Source organism: Sinocyclocheilus anshuiensis, unplaced genomic scaffold (assembly GCF_001515605.1).
Source record: "Sinocyclocheilus anshuiensis isolate Anshui unplaced genomic scaffold, SAMN03320099.WGS_v1.1 scaffold2655, whole genome shotgun sequence".
Taxonomy (NCBI): domain Eukaryota; kingdom Metazoa; phylum Chordata; class Actinopteri; order Cypriniformes; family Cyprinidae; genus Sinocyclocheilus; species Sinocyclocheilus anshuiensis.
In genome coordinates this window covers 307,435-317,828 of record NW_015541082.1, presented here as the reverse complement: position 1 = coordinate 317,828, position 10,394 = coordinate 307,435, and the positions used below count along the sequence as shown (strand labels likewise).

Genomic DNA, 10,394 nt, shown 5'->3' with positions numbered 1-10,394 from the left:
GTCATGTTCGGTTCACTTAGTTTTGTCGTGGCCACGACATAATAACTCGTGGGAACGTGATATTATGTCATGGCCTCGAGATCATTTTGTCGAGGTAACGACATCCTTATATCGTGGCCACGAGATGCTATGTTGAGGGAACGACATCCATTTCTCGTGGCCACGACTTCTTATTTTGAGGGAACGACATATTTTTCTCTTGGCCACGAGTTTAATGCGTAAACAAACCTGCGTGACAGCAACCCCGGATTATCAGAGATGGATTCATTAATATTTTATTTTGAATTATTACATTATTATATTAGTAAATGCTCGACATGCCAATAAAGCTTTGATTATGCTGACTGGATTTTTTTCTGGAATGCAGTTTATATTGAACATATATTTCATTTTATTTCGGCTAATTAATAGATAAACTTTATTGGCATAATTGTCAGGCGTTTATTTACAAAATATATGATAGGCTAGCAAATGCTAGCATAATTATAAAATACGTTAACTAGGTAAAGCGAAACACAAATTGAAAAGGGAAATAAGCATATATAACAATAAATATAAAAATATAGCCCTAATAAGTTAATGTAATAATAAAAATAATAATATACAAATATTAAATTAAATGTTTAATGTTAATAAAAATGTTTTATCTATTTTTGATAATCCCGGGTTGCTATGGTCACTCAGGTTTGTTTACGCATTAAACTCGTGGCTACACAAAATATGTCGTTCCCTCAAAATAAGAAGCCGTGGCCACGACAAAATGATCTCGTGGCCATGACATATTATCACGTTCCCACGAGTTATTATTATGTCGTGGCCACGACTAAACTAAGTGAACCGAGCATGTCACCTTACGGGCACCGTACAAACCAGTTTATATATTTGTGTTCAGTGTCTTATTTCTTGCTGAACTGTACAAACATAAATCAGGTTGTAAAAAAAAATAATAAAAATAGCTCAGTAGGCCTACTTTGAGTGACTGATTAGCATTCTATACTTGATTATTTTACTCTATGCAAATCTGCTCAGGGTTTCCGGGTGTTTTAAAGAGAGCCGTTTGTATTGTTTATCTCCCAGTAGAGCAGAGAGAAATCAACACAAATCATGTTTCCGACATCTTTACTGCTGCCATGTAGTTTTGGATTTTGTTTTCCCTTAATAATAAAAACCTTCATTTAAAAACTGCATGTTGTGTTTACTTGTGTTATCTTTGACTAATATTTAAATTTGTTTGATGATCTGAAACATTAAAGTGTGACAAACATGCAAAAAATTAAGAAATCAGGAAGGGGGCCAACACTTTATCACACCACTGTACATCATCAAAATTCATCAATGTTGTATAACCCAAATAAAGTTTATGTGAAAAAAAAATTGTTTTAATGATTTATACATTTCTTAAAGCCAATAAACACAACAATACATAAACTGAAACATTTGAGTTTAGTCTGTTTGCCTTTTAAGTTATTTGTACTTAAAAAACAAACAAACAGTTAATTCAATGAGAAGACCACATTAGGTGAACTCAATTAAACTGAGTTGTCAATTTCCCATTACTCAATTAAACTGAGGGAATCACTTTCCTAAAATCATTTGAGTAGTCTCAACTTATTAGGGTTTACAGTGTATATGTGTCTAAAAAAATAAATCATTTATGATTATATTATCATTAATGTATTGATTCTTCAAACACGACACAGGATAGTTCAACTCAACTAGTAAAAAATTAAACACAAAAAAGTGTTACCATTTGGCCTATGCAAAGCAAAGATGCAAGCCCTGTATGAAAGCATTTTAGCTCACTGAAATTCAAGCTTCAAAATCATATTTAACTCAGGTAATGATATGCAAATATTCACCATGAGAGAATAAGAGTGTCAGTTTCCTCCAGCAGAGGGGCAGTCCACTAACACGGATAAAGCTGTGTGGATTTACTGTCTGATTCTGAAATCAATCATGAGTCAAACTCTACTCATTTTATTTGCTTTTTTGCCATGTGAGTTGATTCATTCAGTCACATCGGTGTGAATCTTTTTGCTGCTGACTGTATTTATACAAATACTTATCTAGTTAGAAACAGATGAAATGAGATTGACTCTGTGTTGTTCTCTTTTACAGATGTTTCTGGCATCTCACTGACCTCGTCTCCTGCACAGACTAAAGCTCCTGGTCAGTCGGTGAGGTTGTCCTGTCAGATCTCTGGATATGCCCTCACAGACTATGGCACAGCTTGGATCAGGCAGCCTCCTGGAACAGGCTTTGACCTGAACGCAAACAACCTTGCTGTCTATGGGAGGGTCAGAAAGCTCTACAATGTAGTCAAAACTATCTTAATTTGTGTTCCGAAGATGAACTAAGGTCTTACGGGTTTGGAACAACATGAGGGTGAGTAATCAATGACAGAATTTTTATTTTTGTGTGAACTATCCCTTTAAACAATAAACATAACTAATAATAGAAAACAATATAGAAACTTATAGCACTTTGATTTATAAAAGCTCTTCATTCATGTATTTTTGTCTTTTATTCCACAGGTGATGAAATCCGGTTGGATCAGTGTTTCTCACCTGAGAAACAGTGAAGATCTCCTGTAAAATATCTGGTTTTACAATGACAGACTACTTGATGCACTGGATACGACAGAAACCAGGGAAAGCTCTGGAGTGGATTGGGAGAGTTTACACAGGTGCACTAATGGATGCTCTACATCAATGTAATTTATTTATTTTTATTCCACAGGTATCAGTGGTGATGAAATCCGGTTGGATCAGTCACCTGCTGAGATCAAGAGACCTGGAGAAACAGTGAAGATCTCCTGTAAAATATCTGGTTTTACAATGACAGACTACTTGATGCACTGGATACGACAGAAACCAGGGAAAGCTCTGGAATGGATTGGGTGTATACAGGGCTGGACTGGGGCAACAATTTGGCCTTAAAATGGAGTAAATGGGTTTAATAAATAAAAAATGACATAAAAAATAATGAGAGATATTATTGAATGTCCTGCAAATAGTTAACAGACTTAATCTTGCATTTTTGTCACATAGAAATGCACCTGACAGTAAAGCACTGATTTTTAAAGTAAATTTACTTCTGTTAAATTGTAATCATTTATGCACCATAATGTTGTTCTGAACCTATATGACTTTCTCTCTTCAGTAAAAGAAATTTTGAAGAATGTTGGTAACCAAACCATTGACTTTATAACATAAAAATAAATTAAATAATTCAAATGATCTGTTATGTTCCACAGAAAGAAGTCATACAGGTTTGGAATGACAGTAACATTAGTAAGGAGTTAGCACTTAATTTATGTAAGACACTGACAGGCCTATTTATAATTCATCAAGCTCTAATTGAATTAACATTTTACTCAGTTAAGATTCATTACAATGATTAAAATGTTAAACTATTAATAAGATCATAATCACAGTAAAACATGCTCCTTGTTTTAGTTTATAAAATAAATAATAACAAACTATACAATTTATAATAAAAAAATTGTGTAAGCACATGTAGAAATTATGAAAACAACGTCTATGAAAGTGTTTTATATTTCCTAATATTTAATATAAGTAATAACAGCAAAATTTTTGTATAACACTATTCTGAGTCAAATCTGAATGGATCAAGTGACTTGCAGTTTATCAGAGCTGCAGAAGCGCACGGCTGGCAGATGCACTGTTTAATCGGGTAGCACCATTGCATCACACATACATTTGGAGTATTTGCCTTTTGCAGTTATCGATGTGCTGCATTTTAAATACAGTGCCTTGTATAGGGGAGGGGGGAGATCTCCTGACTGGCCCACTACTCGACTGGGGAAAGTCCCTATGGTCAGAACATGCCTGGGTGTATATCTGGCTCAACTGTATATTATGCTCAGTCTCTACAGGACCAGTTCTCCATCACCACAGACACCAGCAAAAACATGCTGTATTTAGAGCTGAAAAGCCTCAAGACTGAAGACACAGCTGTTTATTACTGTGCACGACAGTCACAGTACGACTACAAGGCTCAACAATAACTGTTCATGCATAAGATCATTATTGGCCTGGTGGCAATTTTATATGCCTCCACAATGATATGAAATAAAGGAGTTGATTTAAACAGGTACAAAAGAAAAAATGTTCAAGCCTTTCCAAAACACAGACATAAAGCTCAAACTGAAAAAAAAAAAGTGAAAACTGGATATTTTTGACAGACATTCTGTCCTCCCGTCATTTGAAAATAAACTATACAGACCGAATAAACCACTGAATGAATAAAGAAATAAATAACACAAATCTATAGATTATTGGGGAACGTGCTCAAGCACTGACCACAGTCTGGTCATAGGTCAAACTAGATAGTCACTAAATCATTTTGTGTGGCATCATCTTTCATTTTTTATGCTTCTTTTTTACTTTAAACCATACTCAACATGCAAATTCAACTCCACCTCGCTCTTACGCTAGCATAATAGACTTTATTATCTCTGTGTTTCACATGGTGTTCAATATTTCAGCTCAACCTTTCAGTAATCATGTTCTCTACAATTTTTGTACTGTTGATATGGAAACATATAATAAATGACACAATTTTCAGATGGAACTGAGCTCACCCAGCCAGGCTCTGAAGTTGTGAGGCCTGGGGCATCGCTGATTATCTCTTGTAAGGTGTCTGGATACTCTCTTACAGAGAATAGCTATGCAACAGGATGGATTTGACAACCCATAGGAAAAACATTGGAATTTATTAATTACATCTGGGGAGGTGCCACCATTACTCAGAGAGATTCTTTGAAAAGTAAGTTTAATATCACAAAGAATACCACCAGCAGCATGTAACTCTAGAGGGAAATAATCTGCAGACTGATTACACAGTTATGTATTAATTTAATCAAAAATATTTTAATTAATTTTCCCATTGTTTCCATACTTACCACATTTTGCCTTTTTAGGGCAGATACAGTGTATGCAAATGTCATGATTTAGTCAGGAGGATCAGTCTCACTCAAACTCTCAAAGGACTGTGTTATAAACTGGATCCTCGGTCAGTGTTTGTGTTTTGCTGCAGTGCAGTTTCTCTTCATTTGACGGTTTTAGGGTGATAATGGAAATTTTACAGTATGGAGTTCTGCTGATGATTATGTCAGGTGAGAATGATTTCACTTCTCCAGATTGTTGTCACTTAATTTTTCTATACAATTTAACATTACTTGTTCCATGTTTTTCAGCTGTTAGTGGTCAGTCTTTGACCTCCTCAGACTCTGTGGTGAAAAAGCCTGGAGAATCAGTGACTCTGTCCTGCACTGTGTCTGGATTCTCAATGAGCAGCTACTGGATGGGCTGGATCCGTCAGAAACCAGGGAAAGCACTGGAGTATATTGGGCGTATTGATGGTGGCACTAGCACTGTTTTTGCTCAGTCTCTACAAGGCCAATTCTCCATCACAAAAGACACCAGCAAAAACATGCTGTACTTGGAGATAAAAAGTCTGAAAACTGAAGACACGGCTGTTTATTACTGTGCATGAGAGTCACAGTTATGCAAAAGACTGCAGCACTCATCAAAAACCTGCATGCATGGTGTTTGTGAAGTCAGTCAGACGTGACTAGAACATTCATACCCCTGGGGAATTAAAGTCAATTATCTGTCAGCTTTATTGGTCACTTTCCCACACAAATTAAATATGATATGTTTTATTATGTTTTAACATGTTTTAAATACATATGCAAACTAATTCAAATAAAGACCATCAGAATACAATGCACTTACTGATGATTTAATGAAGGAGCCGGTTTTGCAGAAATATGGATTGTTATATTCATAATGTAACAAATAATCAAACTACATTACAAGACATTTACTGCAAGGGCACATGTGAAATCATTTTAAAATTGTTAATGTCTGATAAACTGATATCTGCTGGTTTCATTGGCGAGAAGCATGAAAAAAATCATTAGAACTATCCAGTGAAATATAGAAAGTCATAATCACTTGAACATTGACAAATATAAACAGAGCATGAAAAACTCTGTAAAGAGTACATTCTTACAGATTTCATTAAGTTTTGTCAGCAGAAAAAAAAGTACACAAAATGTTTTGCCAGGCAGATTAAAATGTGCTAACATCTACTGTAAATAGATTGGTTCTATTCAAGAAAAAAAATCAATGAATGTATGTATCAACCTGACTATAGTAGCTTACAGTAACAAATGTGTTTTCTTTTAGACAGTGGCAACTGAAGCACTGACTGGGCTGCAAGAGAGTCAGTGAGAGTTCTGAGATTTAGAGATTTCAGGTGGTTCACCTTTCTCTTTGTTTCAGCCACTAGATGGCACCCCAAGTATGCAAAGTATTTCTCATCACACTCTATTTAGAAACACAAATCCCTCCACTCCTCCCCGTCTGCAGCATTTCTACCACAACTTCTTTTGACAACAGGTTAATAATGAAGCAGAGGACGATTTTCTTTGTTGTGCTAATTATCTTTTCATTACATGGTACTGCAAAAAGATTGTTAAAAAACTTACAATTTTCCAGTGCACACTATAATTTGCACAGTAATATGCAATAATGATTCTAAATTCTGCTGTTTTCTCAATTTTCAGATTGCAGGAGCCAGACACTGGTGGAATCTGATGCAATAGTCATTAAACCAGGAGAGTCACATAAACTGACCTGTTCTGCTTCTGGTTTTAACTTTGGTGGCTCCTGGATGGCTTGGATCAGACAGGCTGCTGGGAAAGGACCAGAGTGGGTAGCAACATTATCTGATGGCAATAGCTATATCTACTATTCTGACAAGGTTAAGGGACGATTTACCATCTCAAGAGACGATAACAAGAATCAGCTGTACCTTCAGATGAGCAGTCTGAAAACTGAAGACACTGCCGTTTACTACTGTGCAAGAGACACAGTAAGACAAGAGCGTGAGGTGGTGTACAAAAAACACTTCTGAGAAACAGCCAGCTGTATACTAATCTCAATAGGCTAAATAAATGTATTTGACTTCATTTCAGTAGTATGCCTGTTTTAGTAATTTCATGGTTAATTAACCTTATAAAGAGATGAGTTAAAGTCTCAAGTTTACAGGTTTTCATATTGTAAAACTGACAGTTTTGTTGTGTTTTTGATTAAGGCAGAGAATTTTTAACTTTGAGTTAAATAAATGATAGAATAAATTTTAACAAATTAAATTAACAAATATGAATAACACATGTTAAACAAATCAGACAAACATGAATAAAAAACTATACATGTTTGCAATTATACCCAGAATTAATATACCACGCCAAAAAATTGTCAGTATGGCCTCTAGATAAACTCTAATATTAACTAACTTTAATATAAGCACGTCAGATTCTATGTTCCAGCTAAAACAGTCACAGTACAAATACTAACACAGATTAAAAACTTAATAAACATACTTATAAATATACAGAGTGTGTGTTTACAAATGTGTAGGTTTCATTATGTTGTGGTATGTTTAAATTTACTTTTGCACAAATAATCAGAATGTGGATGTAAAATAAGGACTTATCGTTTGTATACATAAGCTATAAACTTACGTGTTGCGCCCTCTCCTGTTGCAGAATGGCTTGTCGTATATTGGTGCGAACGAGCTACACTTTTAAAAAGTGGAAGCACTGACGCCTGCACTATGTGTTTAAGTGTGGATTGACTGTTAACCAGGTGCAGGATGGGAGTAAAACAAACACTGAGGGCTTGTCCAAATACCCATACTTGCATTTGACTACTTGTCTTCTTATATGACCAACATGTCGTATTTCCTGTGTTTGGCCCAAGTGTTCAAGTGGACATGAAGACCACAAATGTGTGTAGAACTTTTCATTACCCGATGGGCCACTCAAGTGGCCTAGAATGCAAGTGTTGGTAGTTGGACAGGTCCTGACCAACCCCCCCCCCCCATATTTATAATAAATATAATAATTATTTATTATAATAATTAATACATTATTATTTAATTAAAAATGAATTTTATTCCATGACAAAATAATAATAATAATAATAGTAGTAATAATAATAAACAGACAGTTCACTCAAAAATGAAAATTCTGTCATAATTCACTCAACCTCATGTTGCTTCAACAAAATAAAATAAATTAAAAAAAATAAACAAATAAATAGGCTAAATAAATAAAAATGAAAAACACCATTCATGGCTGTTGTAGCCTAAAGATCGGTGTGTATATAATCAAATATAGACCTATATATTTTCTAAAGCTACTATTTGTAATGCCTTTTTCTTGTAACACAATAATGACTTAAAATTTTCCTTCTGGGAAAATGTCTCAGCGCAATCTGATGTGGGTTTAATTAGATTAATTAAAAGCCACATTGTGTAATAAATTAGATTTTACATTTTTTTTAAAGGGGTCATGAAATGCATTTTTTTAAATTTCATAATGTTTCCTGAGGTGCACTTATAATGTTAGTATGATTTTTACATTAAAAAATGACAAATTGTAAGCTGTTCTGTGTCAGCTGCACCACATGGATATGCTGTTTTCGTTCAAATCAAAGCGTAAATAAAGTAGAAAACGTATCCGTGTGGTGCAGCTGACACATTTTCATAATTAAAAATTCAATAGCACCGATGCATGATCTTCAGCTGCTGTCAGTCGCTCACCAGCAGGTGGCGCAAGCGGCTGTTGATGAAGACCAAAGCAACAGGTGGATTAAGTAATTAATTCACAAAAACTGATTTTGCAGAAATGGAGCAAGCGCTAAGTAGAAGTTTTGTTTATCGGGGCCAGTATAAACATGTGGAAAAGCATGATTGTGTGTATGTTTAATTCAGCATCTTTGCTGTTTCCAGTAGCCTACATGTAAGCAGCTTTCTCTACTACATAGGCGATTATAATGCTATTTTACCCAAGGCTGATGTTCAGAACTAACATAACATCTGGGGAAGACATATATTGCTTTCGGTTGCTTAGTTTCCTTTACTTGTATCATGGCTTGTGTGAAGCTGTGCTGTAATACTGGGGTTCCCCCTCATATGTCACAATCCAGGATTCCCCAACGAAGCGTAATGCGCCTCAGTGAACTAATATAGTGATATAAGACCTCAGATCTCAGAATACACTTTATTGATGATTACGCGAACTACATACAGGCAAGCAAATGAGGTCAGAAGAACGCAACGCGCTGCATTTTCTTTATAATTGCTTTCCCTTACCACTGATCTATAGAGTCAACAGTCCTACAAAGATATCAATACATCAAGAACCGGGTTGACTGGGTACTCGGTACCACCGGTACTTAAAAAAACCTGGTACTGTAACGTTTTAATTTTTTTAGTACCGACTTGGTACCGAAATACCGGGTCTTTTGACAACACTAATGCGAACTATATACAGGCAAGCAAATGAGGTCAGAAGAACGCAACGCGCTGCATTTTCTTTATAATTGCTTTCCCTTACCACTGATCTATAGAGTCAACAGTCCTACAAAGATATCAATACCACGATTCGTTTTAAAAATATGCAACCACTTTATACTGACATAAAAATAGGAGTTCAAAACCGCCTAGGTGTATTATTGCTGCAAATTTAAACGGGAGAAAGCACTGACGCGCTATCGCACACAAGGGACCGTCTGACAATTCCACCGACTGGGTTAAAACGTCCAATGTATTTTAATTAAAATGACTTTTAACATTTAAAATAACACACTGTCAAATTGTAAAGCTCGTATTGCTCATAGTGATTTACTACAGGTGAGATTTTGCCAATACCTCCCTTCATATCTGTACAGTACACAATTATTTAAATATAAAAGATCCCTGGAAAGGGTTTTTTCATGTTCCAACGGTTGTAGTATGTTGCTAGATACAAGACTAACTTACTACAGGTTAGATTTTGCCAATATCTCCCTTACGGTATGTACAGTACACAAATATATTTTTTAGAAAACTACAGTAATTCACCAAAAGGGTTTTTTCATGTTCCACTGGTTGTAGAACTTTGCTACCCAGCAAGCAATAGCCGTCATTTCAACGTCTCGGTTAAGTATAGACCTGATATAGTCCGGCTATGTGTAACCCACTTCTAGCCCAAATAACCTTGAATTTGGTTTCATGTCGTTTTTTGGCAAAATAACTTGTGAGATGTATGATATTCCATCATGTAAGCAAAGTCATCAGCGTTTACAGGGTGTTTGGTTTCATTTCTTTGACATGTTCAATACGTAGCCTGAGCGTAGCCACAATTTAGCTCGTAGTCAGAGCGGCTATCTGTAGCCCACTTATAGTCAAACCTGATTCACTTAGTTTTTGGCCTGGCAGCGCATGAGATGGTTGATATCCCATCATGTTCGCAGTGTCAATAATATCTACACAGGTATAAGTGTCATTTCATGACATGGTCTATATGTAGCCAC

General features: G+C 35.5%; 1 protein-coding gene and 1 gene segment (V, D, J or C); both read left to right on the top strand.

Annotated features, from left to right (window-relative positions):
* Positions 1–2,610: 2,610 nt before the first annotated feature.
* LOC107690709 (Ig heavy chain V region 6.96-like) lies at positions 2,611–4,030 on the top strand. The segment is given in 3 exon segments: positions 2,611–2,686; positions 2,740–2,882; positions 3,899–4,030. Coding segments are annotated over 3 exon segments (351 nt in total).
* A 1,018-nt stretch (positions 4,031–5,048) lies between these two features.
* The window catches only part of LOC107690708 (uncharacterized), a 55,052-nt gene continuing 49,706 nt past the window's right edge, over positions 5,049–10,394 (top strand). The window contains exons 1-2 of the mRNA XM_016489117.1: positions 5,049–5,140; positions 5,222–5,516. Coding sequence (XP_016344603.1) covers positions 5,098–5,140; positions 5,222–5,516 — 338 coding nt within the window. The 5' untranslated portion in view covers positions 5,049–5,097. The remainder of the gene's footprint in view (positions 5,141–5,221; positions 5,517–10,394) is intronic.